This window comes from Talpa europaea (genome assembly GCF_964194135.1).
Source record: "Talpa europaea genome assembly, chromosome: 10".
Taxonomy (NCBI): Eukaryota; Metazoa; Chordata; class Mammalia; order Eulipotyphla; family Talpidae; genus Talpa; species Talpa europaea.
The window spans coordinates 64663119-64680718 of NC_140077.1; the positions used below are offsets into that span (position 1 = coordinate 64663119).

Sequence of the window (17600 nt, forward strand, 5' to 3'; positions counted from 1 at the left end):
AGAGCCTTGAGAAAGCTGTCTTTCAGTGGTCTGCTTGCTAAGACGGCAATTCAAACCCAAGGGACTTATCAGTAAACCTCCAGCCAACCTGACTTCTTGGAGATGGTCGACATGCCACTGGACAGGGGGTAGGTGTTGATCCAGCCTTGTGTGGCCTGTTGGCGAGAGCCAACTGTTATATCCAGGTTGCTCCGGGTGTCCTGATTATCTGTGGGCAAACACATTATTGTTTCTATAATGCAGCACCTGGATTTCCACCAGAAGTAAAGCAATCAGTGGAGCAGTAGGCAATTTCAAGAGTTCAAGAACTGATAGAGAAAAACTTTTCATAGAGCCTGAATGTAGGAGCAGGGAGGGAGAGAGAAGGCTGATGACTGCTTTGCAGAACAAACCTTGGGAAGTTCTTTACTTAGCCATTCTATTGGAAAGTTTTGTAAAATTTATTTTTTTTGTTCCTATCCTTTAGAATTGGAAAAAAAAAAAAAAACTGGAGTGGCTGATCATCTTAGCATGTGCCAACAGTAATCTGGTCTCTAGTACCATGCTGTCCTTTAACACAATGATGGTTGAGGTGGCAGGTAAGGGGTTTGCCCTTTTCTGAGTACAGTCCGGAATTCAAGAGAGAATCACTGTGCCAGCCAGCTTTTTCATTTTTCTTTCGTTTTCCTGTTAGTGGGGTTGTCAGCTATGGATCTGCTCAGCTCTGATTTGTGGTTCATATGACTATGCGCTCAGACAGACAAGAACATCATTTTATCTTTTGGAAGTGAGCTGCTTGTTTATACATCAGTGCCTTTCCCTTACTTGTTCTCTTCCCTATCCAACCTACAAGCTGTAGTCACCTCTTCCAGAAACCATCCCTGGTTGTCCATCTGCAGTGGGCCAAGTGTCTGACCTTCAGCCATGCTCCCAAGACCCCTCATGCTGAAATTATCTGTCCATCTGGTTGTCTCCTACCAGATGACAACAGACCATGCTTATTCATCTTGGCAGACCAGTCTTAGTGCAATTCAGGCCATCAGACACAGCGTCAGATATGAGTAGGTGCTTGTAAACTGAGCTAGTACTGGGAGTAATCACACTTGATGGTGTCTGCTTCATGCTCCTCAGCCTGGTCAAAGGAGACGAAGTGACCAGGCAGGTTTTAGGCCTCCAGAGACCATGCAGCATGGCTGAGGCCAGGGCTCAGTGGGGCCCCAACTGCTCTTCTGACCCACTTCCTACAGGGCTGGCCACCGTGCACCTCTATCCTTTCCACCCCACTGCCTTCGCCTTACCACCTGTGAATAGTTGCACTTCAAGGACAATTCATAATTACCTGGGGGAACAAGCTGGCTGGCGGTGAGGTACTTCTTATCCGAGAACATAGCAGTCCAAAATTTAATCATTATGCTTATGTCTTCACGCAGTCTTTTTTCTCCTTGAGTAGGGAACTTTGGGGGACAACTTCAAACAAACACAAAAAGACAAGAGTTGAGTAGAGTAACTGGAATCAGGACTAGAAGTCAGCTTATACAGAGCAATGAGAGGTGATGTGAGTAGTCTGACAATGGCAAGAGGTTAGCCCAGAACTGGTCATCAACAACAACAATCTCACTTATCACATGAGAAAGTAGTATTTTCAGAACCCTCCTATGACTACCTTACCACTGAGTTCAGGAGCTCCAGGCTGAACAGTGTACAGATCATGCAACTGCAGCTGCTCTATGTAACAACAGTTACACTTGCAAAGCACCAGGCAGCAAGTATTTTCATGTTCACATGAACATGAAAGATAAAGGGGATGCACTTAATTTCTCAAATCACTTTAAATGAGGAAAGATGTGTATGTATCCTGTAGGGAGGCTAGCTCTAAGTACACACACAGAAATACCACAGTGCTGAGGATACTCCAATCCAGTCAGGGGAAGCATACACCAGGCAAACTATTTTCTCCTGTGACTTCCTGGAAGTCCTGGCGATGCCAGGCAATGCACAGTACCCCTGGGGGAGTACCTGAAGTAGTCAAAGGCGGTGGAGTAGATCTTCTCTCGGAGCACATTGCGGATGGTTGCGTTTGGAACCACGTCAGCATGCAGGAGGGACAGCCCCAGGGTCAGCAGTCTATGTGAGAGCACGGCAGAGGGCTGAGTCAGAGGCACCCTGGCCTGGGCAGGGGAAGGATCTAAGGGTGGGATCTAAGGGTGCTGGTGCCATGTAAATCACTTGGCCCCTGAGTTCAGAGTATTTCCAGACGACAGTGTGCTGGGGACCAGGACTGCGGCATCTGTCGGTGATGCAATTGACAAATTTCCCAACCCTGGATGGCATGGTGGTGTTCACTGGTGTTCAATTCTCCTCAGGGAGACCTGCATGTACTGGGGACAGTTTCTGGTGAAAAATGATCAACTATAGGAAAAGTCCCATGGAGAGAGCCCCTGTTACCAATGACTCAGATAGCCCCTCCCTGGAGGAGAGCTCCTCACTTGAAGCGGGGCCCGATGGCCGCCACATGCCGGTTCATGCTCCCTTTGGCCCCACCGATGTTCAGGGACATGGAACGCTGCAGTAGGCTGGAGAAGATCTCTACTTGGTCAGAACTGCAGTACTTGGCAATCTCAAACCGCTGCACCAGGAACTAAGTGAGAAGCAGACAAGCTGGCACCTGGCTAGCTTACCCGCAGAGCCACCACTGTGGCTAGCTGGGAAGGGGTTCCAGGCCAACAAGAGGGCTGATGGGGGAAGCAACAATAAATGGCCCTAGGGATATGGCAGGAAAGTCATTTACACCCTCCCCTCAAGCAAGGCAGTCTTAAAACCCGGAACCCCTGCTTACTGGGCTACTAGTTTCAGGGAGAGTTCCACCCCTAAAATTAGACAGGAGAGCAGTTGGGGTGAGGCACATACATCAATCCAAATATAGTGAGGTGTCACTTCAGGGGCACAGGGCTTGGGCTGACTTGCTTCTGATGCTGCCAGGGGGTCAGCTTCCTTTATTTCCGCAGAAAACAGGCCAAACTTCTGCTCCACTGTCATCTGCCAGGCCCCTGACATCTCCCGCATAAACTACAAACACACAGTGACTGTTAGTTCCTCTGTGAAGCATAGAAAGGTGATTGGTCTTAAAATTGTGAATGACTGTATGCTCACTGAATAAAATTCCAAAAACTAGGAAAGCATGAAGAAAAAGGTTAGGATCATCCATGAACCCACCTTCCAGCCTTTTTCCCAAGAAGCCCATTCTTAAAATATTACCAGGCCACATTCAATATGTCCTGCTATATGGTGCCTGCACACTGGTGAGGTGCCCAGTGCTGTGTGGGCTCTTTACAAACACTACCTGGCAGAAGCTACCTAATGATACTGAAAGCCAGCTGTGGTTCCTGAGGCAAGACTGTGGCTTGGAGCCTCCCTGCTGACAAGAGTGGAATTGGATTCTGGCTCCAGAACCCAGCCCCAGCCCACACATGGGCCCTGCCTTCCACCTTCAGCCTGCTAACCACGCCTGGGGAATAACCTGGGAGCTGAGTGGGGTTTTACAACCACCACTGGGCCAGGCAAGTGGTTTGGTGGGGATGGTGTTCGCTGGTCAGTCAGACTCATTTGGGCCCCCTTCCCTGAGGGGTTAGATGGAGCAGAGCAGTGGCCTAAAGGTACATGGATGCTGCAGAGAAATGTGGTGCCGGTTTATGCTTGGCAAGTACCCACAGTTTACAAGTCAAGCAGGAGGGAGATATGGTGCCCAGGTAAGTGTTTCTGTCCCTGTTCTGGACACAGGCAGCAACTTCAAGGGTATCCAGGCAATCCAGCAGAGATGTGCCAACTAAAGCTTGGTACAAGGGGTGGATGCTCTGGCTCCCTGCCCAGTATCCTCCCCTCTTTCCTTCCTACTGGTTTGGTTTGGGTTTGGTTAATCACAAGTATCCTCACCTAGAACTCTGCTGATTGGTATGGCCACAGGTTCTCATTAGCACGAATGATCAGGGAGATGTCAAGTGGGTAAGGGCCTGTGGAGAAGGTCAGGATCAGGGCAGCTAGTGCTGGTATCTCACCCTCTGCCCCTTCCTGGCCAGGGCCTGAGGGATGTGGGAATGGAGTGTGAGCAAGACAAACACAACCATTTGGTCTACTGCAGGGTCACGAATGACAAGAAAATCAAGCTACAGACACTGGACACTGATCACTGCTAAAAGAAAACAGTCATGACGAGGCTTGAAAGAGTGAATGTGAGCATGTGTGACATTTTAGGTAGGGTGACCAGGAAAGCTAGGGGAGAGCTAAGACAACCCCTGGGGGAGACACAGGAGTGAAGCATGTGGCTATCTGGGAAGAGCACTTCTAGGAGAGGGAGTAATCTAAAGCAGGAACATACTCAGAAGGCAGGGGCAACAGGCACCAAAGTACCCTACCGCGGGGCAAGCAAGGAAAGCAGAGGGAAATAAAGTCAAGGAGGTAGAGGACCTTCAGGGTCACAGATGCAAGTCTGCCCTCTACTCTGAGTGAGCAGAGGGTGGCACTGACAGGTTTGGATCACACGAGGGACCTGATTTGACCTGTTGTATGACCTGTTCTGCATGTGCAGAAGGTGGTGTGGAGATGGGGGCGGGGGAAGGAACAACAGGGAAGGAACAACAGGCTCATGAGCTGCCTCCCTAGTCCATGGGAGAGAAGGAGGAGGCTGGGGCCAAAAGCCGTTGGGATGCCTGGAATTAGTCAGATTCTAGATGCATTTTGAAGGTGAAAGACAAATCTGAGAGGATTTGCTGAGGATCATTTGTGGGAAATGCAAAAGGGGGGAGGGGGTTAGAAATGGCTTTAAAATGTTGTCTGAGCAGAGGGAAGGAGTAGGTTGGCATTTATAGAGACTAGGAAACAGACAGGTTTGGGTCAGTATGGGCCTCATTCATTTGTTCTGGGTCATGCACTTGAGCACCAAACTAAGACCTCAAGTTCTTTTGCATCCTCGTGGGATATAGGAAATAAAGAACACTCATAAGGAGTGTTTTCATATGGAAGTGAGACCAATAAACTTGCTAAATAATCATCTCCCCGTGAAAGCCAAATCCAGCAAAAATGAAAAATTAAAAGACCAGAATTCAACAATACAAAAGACGCAGGAACAAAAGTTGAAAGGTCTCCCAGACATTGCTGGGCTCGGACAGCAGGCCCATGCAGAGGCAGAGAAGGGAAGTAAGAGGAAAACACACAGCCTTCAGTTCAGAGCCACACTAACAGCAAGAGGTGGCTATTTAAAAAAAAAAACACAAAAAACAAAACACACACACACACACGTGTCTGTGAAAACACTGGGGAGTGGTGTCTGAAATCTGATTTACAGAAAGGATTTAGAAGCAGTGAGTGAGGCCATGGGCCAGGGCTGAGTCTGGTACAAGTAGGTGAATGAGGCCTGCCAAAGGCCCACAGACCTGAAGCCAGCCCAACTACTGGTGACGGAGGGGCAAGAAGGGCAGACCATAGCCTGAAAGGCCCAAATGAAACAGCAATTTTCCTGTCAGGAAAATCCTTCCATGACCCCCTCTCCCAATATAAAATTAGTTGAAATATAGAGATACAGAGAATTTCAGCAGAAAACTACATACTATATATAAGAAAGAAAAACCCTAGAACTGAGAATTATAAGATCTGAAATAAAATAAAAATGTGATAGTTTAGAAGAACAAATGAAGCATCAGAAATATCAGTAAAATGGAAGACGGGCCAATTAAAGTGAACGAAAATAAAAGTGGGGGGTGGGGGTGGTAAAGAGTCAATGCCAAGAATGTCAATGACATTTAGGACAATATCAAGTCATCAATATTTGTGAAAATGAAATCCCAAAATGAGAAGATTGGGGAAAAATATTGGCCTAAAACTTTCTCAGTTTGATAAAAACCCCTGTATCTCTAAATTTAAGTTCAATGAAGCCCAAGAGAAAACCACACCCCTAAGCACATCATAGTCAAATTACAAAAAATCAAAGAAGATAAAGAGAAGCATCCTAAAAGCCAAAAGAGAACAGCAGCAGCACATACTGAGAAACAATGATAGAAATGACAGCTGACTTCTCCCCCAGAAACAAGCAAGACAACAGATAACAGAAGATACATTCAATAAGCAAAAAGCAGCCATATAACAGTCAACCTAGGATCCTATATTCAGGAAAAATATCAGTAGGCATTAAAAAATGAAGGTGAACTAAAGCTTATCACAACAGACCTGCTCTACAGGAAATGCTTTAGGCTGAAGAGAATGATGGCAAATTTATATCTACAGAAGACTTGGAGAATTAAAAAGGAAAATTCTTGGATAAATTTATAAAGCTTAAAAAAATCCTCTTGACTTTTAGAACAGAAAAAAACAGTTTTATAAGGTATAAAACACATGCAAAAGTTAAAAGGATGAAAATAAAACAAAGGTTGACAGGGAGAAAAACGGACACATGACAGTAATAACAGTGCAGGGCTGTTGTGATAGAATCCACCCCCCAAGAGTAATAGCTGCCATCTCAATAGCAGTCAGTGTTCACTGTTCCCATAGGTCTTGGGCAGCCTCTCTGAAGAGAATGACCAGCACAATGACCACAGCCCACTTTAATTCCACATAAAGAGGTCCAGGAACCACTGGTATGCCAGGACCCCAACTATTTTCTCTCCTGGTAGGCAGGGGCAAGCACCTCTCCCTGATCAGTAATCTTCCACAGAAGTCAACTGATACAAAAGATTTCTTCAAACTCTAAATACTGAGCTGAACACAAACTCCATGCACAAAATACCAGGCAAATGTGAAGAAGTAATGATTATAGCCACTAGCCCCTGCCTGGAACATTCTAATCCCATCTTTCAAAATATTCCAGCTTTTCTCAGTGGACAAGAAAAACAAAACACTCTTTTTGGCCACTTATCCCAACTGACAAAAGAAACGTAAAATTCCATTATCATGAATATAATGAGGCTCTTTGGAAAATAAAATTATTCTAATCAGCTAAAAGGGAATATATAGCGTTCCCGGTGGGCCTTCTCCAGTGCTAACTTCAGAAACATGGACAGAAGGAAAGGGTGCCCCTCCCAAAGCCTGGAGGTCAAGAGAAACATCACTGTGGAGAAACAAGTGTTTCCAATCACATCAGTTGTTGACAGGGTATTTAAAGGACAGTGTCTTCTGCCAAAGAAATGGCTCCCACTACCTAGCTTTTGAGAAATAATAACATCTAGGTACCACTGGGATGCTTTTAATATTAACATAGTCCCTCCAGTCCTGGGATAGTCATGTGCTCGGACATTACTTTGTACATAAGGAAATGGAGCCTTCCAGAGGGGAGGATTTTGCCTGGCATCTCTAAGCTCGTCAGTTGAGGACAGGGACTCTCCATCTCTCATCCTACCCAATCCTCAGGATCTGACACGTTTAGTGTCTTACCGGTACTTCTACTCCATTCTTGCCAGCCAGAAGCCACTCCCAGCATGCCAGAGCAGTCTCCATGCCATGTTCATTGAACATCCGGAGGGGGCCCCAACACAGATGATGGAGAAGCTGTGGGTCACAATCTAGAATCAAACACATACTGTTCAGAGGTTGTTGGAACATGGATTGAATCCAAGGTCTCCAAGAGTCACCATGGCAGTTAGCATCAGCTGGGTCAGCCAGGGCCTTTTACTTAAGCCCACCCACCAGAGGCACCACAGAGATCTCCACTGGAGGAGCTCTATCTTTTCCTTCAGTCAGAACTCCAGCTCCCTAAGAAGCAAACAAGCCCAGAGTTCCCAGTGCCTGTCTTTACCTTTGCTGCTAATAAGCATCGCCGTCAGTTTGAACATGGCCTGCGTGTAATGCTGAGGATTACTAAGGTCTAAAGCTCTATTCAGCTCCTGAACCATCATTTTGTTTAGGTCAGATATCTGGCCCGTGGCATCTGAGAATCGAATCATTCCATACACCTGCAAGAAGGACACATCAGCAGAGGCACATATAATCCAAGTACATAGGTAAGGCCCTGACAACCTCCTGATGGAGGTAGGACTAGCAGGTGCTTCACTGTCCCAAACTCAAGCTTATACATGTAGGGGGTGAGAGCTCATTTTAATGAGGCTACCACTGCTCTCAGATATTCTAAAGAGAAGTTAGGAATGTGTGTTGGTGTTCCTACCATTGTCAACAGTCCTTGAGGGCAGGGACCTGGTCTTGTCATCTTTCTATTCCAGTACTGAACCCCAGGGTCTGCCTCATAGCAGAGAGCAGGGGCTGACTAAAATTTCCTCAGAGCAAATCAATGACTCAAACAAAATCAGTCTATTTTTAAAATTACACATTTTTTTTTCCTACAAGAAAAAGTGGTACTCTCTTGCTTATACAGGAAACTTGACTCCTTCCAAAAACTAGACCTACCCCAAAGACAGACTTCCCACCACCAGCAGGGTAGTCCAAACATGTGAAAGAGGCCTTCAGAGTGATCCTAGCAGCTGGGAACAGAGGGTCAGCAAAAGCTGGGTGGAGCATAGTTCCGCCTGCCAATGCTATAGTGATTGTTGGAAAACACAAGTTGCAGAGATGAGGGGGAGGCAAGTCCCCAAATCAGAACAGGCCACTCCCTGACTTTCAGGTATTTATGGAATGGTATAAACTAGCTTCCAGGTTTTACAGATTAGGAAACTGAGGTCGAGATCAGTAAAGCAACTTATCAAGCTGGGATAAACCATGGCGAAGTGGACAAAAGTCCTCACGGTGGAGTCAGCTATTGCTCCCCATCCTCCTCTGTCCATGTGACTTTGGCAAGTTACTTAATTTGGGTAGTCTTAGTTTATCTGTAAAATTGGAATAACAGTATGTATACCTCACCAACTTCCCTGGATTATGTATGGCCCTCAATGGATATTTTCTATCTCTTAAAAAGAAAAAGCCAGAAACAAGAACGCTTCAGTGTTGTCAGTGTACAAACATGAAGTCATGGGCCTTCCCGGTGGCGCAGCGGTTGAGCGCTGGGTTGCGAAGCTGCCCGCAGCCTCTGCAGCGCCGGTTCGATTCCCGGCTGCTCCCCGGCCACCGGAGGAGGGTCCCACATGGCGCGCAGACCTCTCCTGCCGCCCGCTGCTCCCCTCAGCAGTGTACTTCGGTCCTTCTGCCTGCTCTGCTCCCCGCTCTGGCTCTGGTGAATTCTCTCACCCTCCCGTGCTTCTGACTGTACCCAGTGCTTGTATAAATAAATAAATGAATGAATGAATGAATGAATGAATGAATAAATCTTCAAAAAAAAAAACCATGAAGTCATGCTTTTGCAGAGGTAGTGAGTGATTGTCAAAAATGCTCTGGACTGTGCAGATGATCCCAGGATCCCATACCTTCAAGTCTACCTAAGATGAATGAGTTCCACATTCACTCAGATCCCTCTGAGTGATGCTGAACGGCATCAAAGCAAGAGGACAAAAGGATGGGAGAAGTACCTCGCCTGCATAGCGGTTGCGCAAGTTAAGAGACGCCATGAAGTTGGAGTAATCTTTCTTCACACAGGCTGGGCGCTCAGTTAGCTGAGTTGCCTATAGACAAATATTGGTAATTATTTCAGATGATCATAACATGTTTCCTAAACCAAAGTCCAATTAAAAAGTCAAGCTCAGATCTTGGGTTATTAAAAATCTCAAGTGCCATCCAATTAATAAAATGAAATACTTTACAACACCTTGTCTGATATGTTCAATGGAAAAAACACTCTTTAAAGTTTCTCTGGGAGACAGGTTACATGATAGCTTCACTATGCCGTCTTGGCTACTTTCATCCCTGGTGGTAAAAAAATCACCAAGTTGCTGCAAAAATCACCGTAATTTTTGATGGGACACCATGAGGTTCATGCTCACTGGGTGTTTCTTCTGTGGGTGTGTGCTGATTTGTAAATGTGACAAAGCTGGCAAAGAGTGACTGAGGTGAGAGCACTGACAGAGCCAGCAAAAGCCAGCAGAGGTTCTGAAACATCCACTGGGGAAATACTCGCAAACCATATCCCTTACCCCACTGCCCTCAGCCTCTGCAGCGCCGGTTTGTTCCCCGGCTGCCGGCGAGGGTCCCACAAAAAAAAAAAAAAAAAAAAAAAAAAAAAAGATCATATAAAACTGCCTTACACTTCTTGGAGAAGGCATGGCCTTCATCATCAAGCAGACCCACACTGGAACCTGGCTCTGTCACCAACCATGAGACCCCAGGGAAGTCACTAGTCATCCCCAAGCCACAATGTTCTCCCCTATAAAGTTGGGGTATAAATAGCCCTCTCATAAGCTGTATGGGAACTCAACAATGTCCACACAGTCCTGGGGCAGTAAAGGACATTAGGGGGCACAGGCCAGCTTCCTCCCTTTATACCTGCTCCACTGTTCCAGTTCATAAACTGAGGTGCAATGAGAAACTCCACAGAGGTTTTCTCTCTTAATTTTCTAGACAGGTGAACCGCTGGCCTGAAATCACGCTCCTGGTACTGTCCCCTAGAGCCCACTCTTCCCTCTGCAGGCTGTGTGATGGGGAGACATCATTTGGGAGGCTGGTGGGCTCCTATACTTTCCCTGGAGCAGAGGCACCTTAGCAGGATAGCTAGCACACTCAATCAGAACACATGATAAAAAAGCACTCTTTCTTCCCTAGCAAAAAACAACAAATATCTTATTTTCTGAGGAAAAGAGGTAAATCTTTTACACAAAATTGACTCTCACAAGTGAGGTGGCAAAAGCCTAAAAAAAGATTACTAGTGCCATACAACATTCTTAGTTTTTAAGGGCTACTTCTGGTCTCCGCTTGTGTCTTCAAAGTGTGGAAAGAGCCAGACCGGGAAGTTGATTCCATGCCAGCAGCCACTGCCACAGTCGGAAGAGCTGGGGATGTGCAAGTGCAGGCTGGCCTGGCTTTGCTGACCATGTTTGCAAAGGCTGAGGTTTCCAGAGAATCTCTAGGTAAGAATTCCGACACTGACATGAGGTTTCCTTTGGCACTGCCATAGGACCTCGTGGAGGCCAAGGACATTCAGTCTGCCTAACGGGCTCCTTTCCTCCTGCCAGGGTTGTGAGAAGTCAGAGGGTGGTCCTGTCACCCTTCTTCCCAGGTGCTCAGCCTCAACTCCTCCATTGTATCATCTCCTAAGAAACAGGTGGGTAGCCTCCCTCCACCCCACCCAAGAGAAGAGTTTAGAAGTACAAAAGGTGCACATGGCCATGCTTGATTCAGATGGGCTATCAGAGACCCTGGGCTGAGGCTGAGGGTGGGAGACACCAAAATGTGATGCTGCCAGTCAGATCAGCCCCTGTTAACCATGTGCTTTGATCCCAAGCTCTAATTTAATCCAGAAAGTTCTACTTAGTGGACATGCTGCCCTCTAAATTAATCTCCAGCAGGACAAGGCAAAACTGAAGATATGTATGTGCAGTTCAGCACCTACTGAAACAGGACTACGAGAAGGCCCAGCAAAGCTTTCAGATCAGCATGACTCTAACACAAAGCTATCCATGTCTAACAGAAATCAATTTCCTTCCTTGCAGATGTGGACAAACATCTCAATCTGCTTGAGAATCAAGCTGAGATCTCCATCAATCCATAGAATCAAAACAGAAGCATAGTAAGGGAACATGTGATTTAATGACCAGGTCTTCTCTGAACCTGGGGATTTCTTACCAGATTCTGATCTGCTGACTGGCACTGTGAGCATTCTCAGGCATATAGCATGAGTGCCAGGTGCCTTTTATGCAAAGCTACTGTGAGAAGCCCAGAGCTTTTCATCAGAGGCTCCCCTGACGCTGTGACCCTGCCACAGACAGAGAAGCACTGCTTCCCCAGGAGGCACACATACCCCGAGAGTAGTGTTCTGCTTGTTGTAGCCGGCAAAGTGAAGGATGCTCTCAGTGGCCATGGCCAGCCCCGTGTGCTGAGAAAGTCCTGAGACCCAGTTTTGATGTTTGTTCAGATATTCCTGAAAGAGGAAAAAAATGCTATTTTGCTTTAAAGGAACAATCAATGCTTTATAATATATGAGACAGTAGAGCAAACACTGGTTCTAGTGCTGGACTCAACCCTTACTAACAATTGCGGCACCCTCAGCAAGTGAGAGCCCCTCTGTGACAGACAGATCACGTGTGAATGAGAATGACACCTGAGTGGCTGTCACACAATCAATGTGAAAGGCCTGCTCATTTCAGCAGATCTTTGTTGAGCATCTGCCACTTGCCAAGTGCCGCGCCAACTGCTGGGAAACTCAGGCACTTGCCCTGGTTCTGCTGCTGCACCCCTGCTGTGAAGGGGTGGCATGACAGACAGCAGGAAGGCAAGAGCAACTGACTGGGACTGCCTAGCCAACATGTGGAAGAGGCTGCTAGGTTAATGGCATACCTGAAAGAGTGTGGAGATGTGAAGAGGCCTCCTCCTCTGGGGACCTTAGGATTCAGGGGTCAGCATGGCAGGAATAGCAAGAAGAGGCAAGATGGTCCAGGCCAGGCCTCACATGGAGGGTGAAGGGGTTGACATAACCCCCTCTTAGGAAAATGCACATTCACTCACAAAACTACACCATTGGTTTTGGAGGGTTCCCAGAAGCCCAGAAACTCAACCATGGATCACATGGTGATGGGAAGTGACTCATGAGCATGTGCAGCAGGGAGGTACAATGAGTAGATTTGCTTAACTGAGCTAATGGGGTGCAAGGGAAGGAAAAATGATGGCCAGGGGTAATACCAACGAGATGAAATAGGAGTACTGAAAAGCACTTCATTTTTCATTTTTCACTGACTTCTTAGGCCAAGCCTGAGAAATGGCCAAACCAACAGCCCTACTGACCCCCTTTTGGTCCATTGAGCCCTTCCAGGACTGAAAGAGAACATCTACTCTTTAGACTATAGGACCTAAGGCTCCTTTCTGCTATAGGAACCAAATATGAACAGTTTGAGGAAACAACCATAATTCCACATACACTAGTGTACATACAGGATTACTAGAAGTTTGTCAAGCAACAGGCATAGCTTAGTTACAAAGCCCGCCTTTATCCAGCTTAGCTGAAAAAAATCTGCTCAACAGAGGACTCCATCTTTTTCATTGCCCCAACTGCTCCACCCTCACTGCTCCAATACCTTTGTGGAAGGAGGAACCTTATGGCAACCCTAGGCAAAAGTGATGGATTCATGCAAAATGTATTTTCTTTTTGTTTGTTTTTTCAAAATGTATTATCAAACCACCTCCAAGGTTCTTGGGATTAGCTGTTCTAGCCTTCCTGGATCCCACACCTAGAAACTCTTGGCAGCTAGCTTTATCTTGACAAGTATTGCTGACATCAACTTCACAAGCCAAATTTTCTCTAGAGGCATTTTCCTTATTTTTATTCCATTTCAAGATGAGTTTTTCTACTTTCATATTGAGGTATTTTTGTTCCATCTCTTCTTAACTGTCTTCAGAACAACAGTTCATCTTGTATTCATTTGCATTTATTTACAAGTCATGGATCTGGTTGGAATGCACATGTACAACACGTGCATCCTAGGCAGACTTCTAATGGGACATGGGTCCCAACTTTGTTTTTGCTTTAGCAACCTCACTCCATCCTCTGCACTTGATGGAGGTGTACTCCACCTTTGAAATTGTTGCTGCTGCTGGCCTGGCAGATCTCCCAGCCCACCATATTGCCCCTGTCCATCTTACAAGCAGCCCCAAATTCTGCCAGAGACCTGGCACTTTGCCTGCTATGAGTGGACAGGCCCCCTCTGTCCACCTGCTCATGGAGCACTGTATCTGCCCTCCTCTCCCCTGACCAGCATACTGATCCCGCCCCCGCCAAGGTGTTTCAGTGCAGATCAGCCTCTAGGGTTTCTAATATTCTCAGACACTGGACTAATGTTTTAGGTTCCTAGGATTCACACTACTGATGTTTGTATCTTGAGCTGGTTGTGTCTGTACAAAGTTCTTTGGACAGATGCAAAGAACTTATCAAGATTGTTGTTTGATTATTTCAAGAAAGTACCTGTAGGTGAGACTTGGTGACTGTAGGCGCCCACTTCATCGCCTCCTGTAGGATCATTCCACAGCGTGCAGCAAAGTCCTTCACAATGCTCTGAAAGACAGTTTGACCAATCAAGGTCAGTTTCTGGGCTGTTAGAGGACAGTCCGCTGCATGTCACAGTTAGTTAGTGTTATGGGCTGATCCGTACCTCCAAAATCCACATGTTGAAGCTCTAACCCCTTAGTACCTCAGAATGTAACATTATTTGAAGGCAGGGTCTTTAAAGAGGGTCATTAAGATGAGCGCTAATCTAATCTGACTCGTGTCCTTGTAAGAGGAGGAGACTAGGATACAGTCTGGCACCAAAAAACAATGTCTGCCAACACTTTGACCTTGGATTTCTAGTCTCTAGAATTATGAAAAAATACATTTCCGTAGTTTAAGCCACCCAGTCTGTGCCACTTTACTACAGCACCCCTAGCAAATAAGTAACTATGTTCTGACAGTAACAGGAAAGTCCTCACTTAACATCATTGGTAGGTTCTTGGAAAATGAACTTTAAGTCAAACAATCTATAATGAAAAAAAGGTCCTCAAATAAAAGTTTACTCAACATTAAGCCGGAATTGTTTTTTTTCCCTCACTAGTGTATCATGAAACAATGTTGAATGAAATGACATTAATTAAGGAACTGTTATATCTATTCCCTTTCCCACGGGACAGAACAAAGCCAGCCATGTTACTCTACCATGATCACAAAGAGGCACACCTTGGAGCAGTGAGGCTCATATGAAAGTCATGTGTGCTCAATGCAGCCTTGAGATGCTAGCAACTGACAGTAGCTAAAAACCTCTTGTGTAGCTGGACCACGAAGAGCAGTTGACTTAGCATGGCTGAGCAGTAAGAGCAAGCACGGCAGATAAACCTGGGAGTGAGTCAGCACCTTGATGCAGAACTGCAGTGTCCTCAACTATAGGATGGGACCTACATCGTTCACTCTGCAATCTACTGGGAATTGATTGACGTAACATACAGAATGTGCCAGCCCAGACAAACTCACAAGATGGCAGTGAAAGTGACCCTTCCAGCATACCTCTCGGGCTTCATAAGTGTCAGGAACAGTGATCCGGTAGGGGGCATCAGGGATGTCGTAGTAAGGTTGATCCTTGTGAATATCCTGAAAGCACAACAAGACTCCCTCTTCCAAACCAACTCACATGAGCGGCCGCTGCAAGTTGTGCCTCTTGCCAATGCTGGGTGGCAGAACATGTCCCCCTCCCTACCTGTCACCACTGTCAGCTCTAACGGCCTCCAAACCTGCTGTAGCTTACAGGGAAAGGTCCAGTGGAATGTGGAACTCCCAGCCCCAGTTTGGCCACTTGTAGAACAAATCAGGATCAGGTATGTGGTGGGCGGGGATACTCACTGCGCTCAGAGACAGTGACAGTGTCTGTAGGATGTCCAGCATGGTCTTCAGCACTGTCCCGCTCCAAAGCAAGTGAGGAAATCTGCACAAAGAGCCACTTCTCAGGGCACAGGAGCCAAAACTCCAAGGAAGCTGCATTCCTTAAAGAGCTACCTAGGAGGGTGAGCCCCACCTTCTCTTGCCCAGCTGAGAGTCAGAACAGGTCATGAGGCTCTGAAGCTGGGTGCCCAGTCCAGTGGTTCCCAGACCCCTGTCAGTCCCACTCCTTGGGCCAAACATTGTCAGAGACAGCCCTAAGCAACCTATTCCCAACTTGGCATGGTTATGCACTAGGAAAACCGCACTGATATTAAGGCTGCTAAGATGATCCCTTCAGTGATCATCTTCAATTTCAACCAAGGCTCCCAACTATTTTCTTCCACATCGTGGCACAAGTAGAGAATTGGGAGTATTTGTATGATAGGCTAGGATAAAGAAAAGAAGCTACTCCCCAGGGCTGAGATGGTCTGTGTCTGCACAGTTGTGGTTCATCATGGTCCACTGCTTGAGAGGCCCAGCTCAGACACCACACACATGCTGGTTGTGCCCTCTGACTCTGCCTAGATCCTACACACCAGCATCACAGCAGGTTCCAGAACTCCTGCACACCTGTAGGGAGCTGTGGGCAGGCCCAGCATGGCTATTTGCTGCCTTTCGCCTTCACACTACAGAAAGGCTACCCCAGTCCACCTTTGAGGGTTCCTGTCTATGGCAGGGCATGACTGATGAGAGCCTGTTTTGGTGCCCAGCAGAAAGCCTAGAGTTGGAAAGGGTCAATGTGGGCTTTTCTTCCTTAGCCCTCTGTCTTGGTCCTAAGCCAAAACACAGTACTTTGGATGGTTGTGAGCTCCCAGAGAGGGTCTGCACCAGGTGTGGGTGAGCGAAGACTCACCAAAAAGGGTGGAGTTCAAAAATACAGGGATATTACCCTCTGACCAGGAGGTGTACTGCTAAGTAACACTGACAATTCAGAATAAGTGGAGCTCTGGGGACTAAAATTCAAGCTCTGCAACAAACTCACCAATATTCTTTGAGAGGCTACCTTGCCCTTTGAGAGTTTTAATTCTGACTCCATTTTTTCCCAGGGCTGATTAACTAAAGATGATTATTCTCTTTATTCAAATCTAGAAGTTTATACACACACACACACACACACACACACACACACGGAGCACTGAAAGGAAAACAAGCTTACTTATCTACCAGACCAGATAGATACTTGTCCGCCACCCTCCGTATCCTCTTGTGAATGTGGTTGAAGTTCACCAGGAGAAACTGTGCATGTCGCTCCAGCTCCTCTTCATTCTCCTTGGTCTTTGCCTGAAGAGTCAGAAGAGACAGGTACAACAGACGCCTTCTCCATGTCCCTGGCAGCACCATACTTGTACTCCAACAAGGCTTACTTTATCAGCCATCATGTTCAGGAAGGCATCAAATACTTTGTCTGCGACGGCAATCACACACTGCATCATCCCTGAAACGCAGAGGGGGTTTCTTCTGGTCAGGAGCAACCACAGAAAGGGGGCTATTCCAGGTATCGATACTTTCAAACATTTTGTTTGGAAGTGATTTTTCCTTTCTTTTGGAATTGCAGAGAAAACAAGAGTTCCCACAGACTCTTTCTCCAGCTTCCTCCATTAGCATCTCTTTTATCAGAAGTAAGTAACAGACATTGATCCAACACTACCACCTAAACTTCAGGCTTTACTTGGACTTCCCTTTTTCCCACCAATGTCCCTTTACTGTTTCAGGATGCCATATGTAATTTACTTATCATGTCTCCTTGCTCTCCCCTTATGTGTGCTGACTCTTCAGTCTGTACTTGACTCTTATGATCTTGACACTTCTGAAGAACCCAGGTATTTTGTAGTATGTCCCTCAACTTAGGTTTGTGTGATGCTTGCTTATGATTAGACTCAGACTACAGGACTTCTGGGAAAACTCCACAGAGATGAAGTCCCTTCTTGTCACACCTTATTGGGGTATGTGTGAAAACAGAATCCCCCAGTGCTGGTGAAGCTGACCTTGACTGCTTAGGTACAGTGCTGTCTGCCAGGTTTCTCACTATCCAGTCAACATTTCTCCCTTCCCATTCTCTACTTTTTAAAAACTCTCTGGCTTTAAACTTTAAAAACAAATTACTGAGGGCCTCCCTGGTGGCGCAGGTGGTTGAGCACAGCGCTATGAAGCTGTCCGCAGCCTCTGTAGT

General features: G+C 46.5%; 1 protein-coding gene across 3 annotated transcripts in view; it reads right to left on the reverse strand.

The window, feature by feature from the left end:
* Positions 1-17600, reverse strand: part of PI4KA (phosphatidylinositol 4-kinase alpha) — a gene marked incomplete at its 5' end in the record, with an annotated part of 146792 nt that overhangs the window by 21343 nt on the left and 107849 nt on the right. For 2 of the 3 annotated variants that reach the window (XM_084245811.1, XM_084245812.1), the window contains 14 exons: positions 89-208; positions 1319-1446; positions 1996-2103; positions 2466-2617; positions 2887-3045; positions 7396-7523; positions 7757-7913; positions 9414-9506; positions 11795-11914; positions 13949-14038; positions 15020-15103; positions 15353-15434; positions 16587-16711; positions 16795-16865. In XM_084245811.1, coding sequence (XP_084101937.1) covers positions 89-208; positions 1319-1446; positions 1996-2103; positions 2466-2617; positions 2887-3045; positions 7396-7523; positions 7757-7913; positions 9414-9506; positions 11795-11914; positions 13949-14038; positions 15020-15103; positions 15353-15434; positions 16587-16711; positions 16795-16865 — 1617 coding nt within the window. The remainder of the gene's footprint in view (positions 1-88; positions 209-1318; positions 1447-1995; positions 2104-2465; positions 2618-2886; positions 3046-7395; positions 7524-7756; positions 7914-9413; positions 9507-11794; positions 11915-13948; positions 14039-15019; positions 15104-15352; positions 15435-16586; positions 16712-16794; positions 16866-17600) is intronic. The other variant, XM_084245813.1, reaches the window with a different exon arrangement.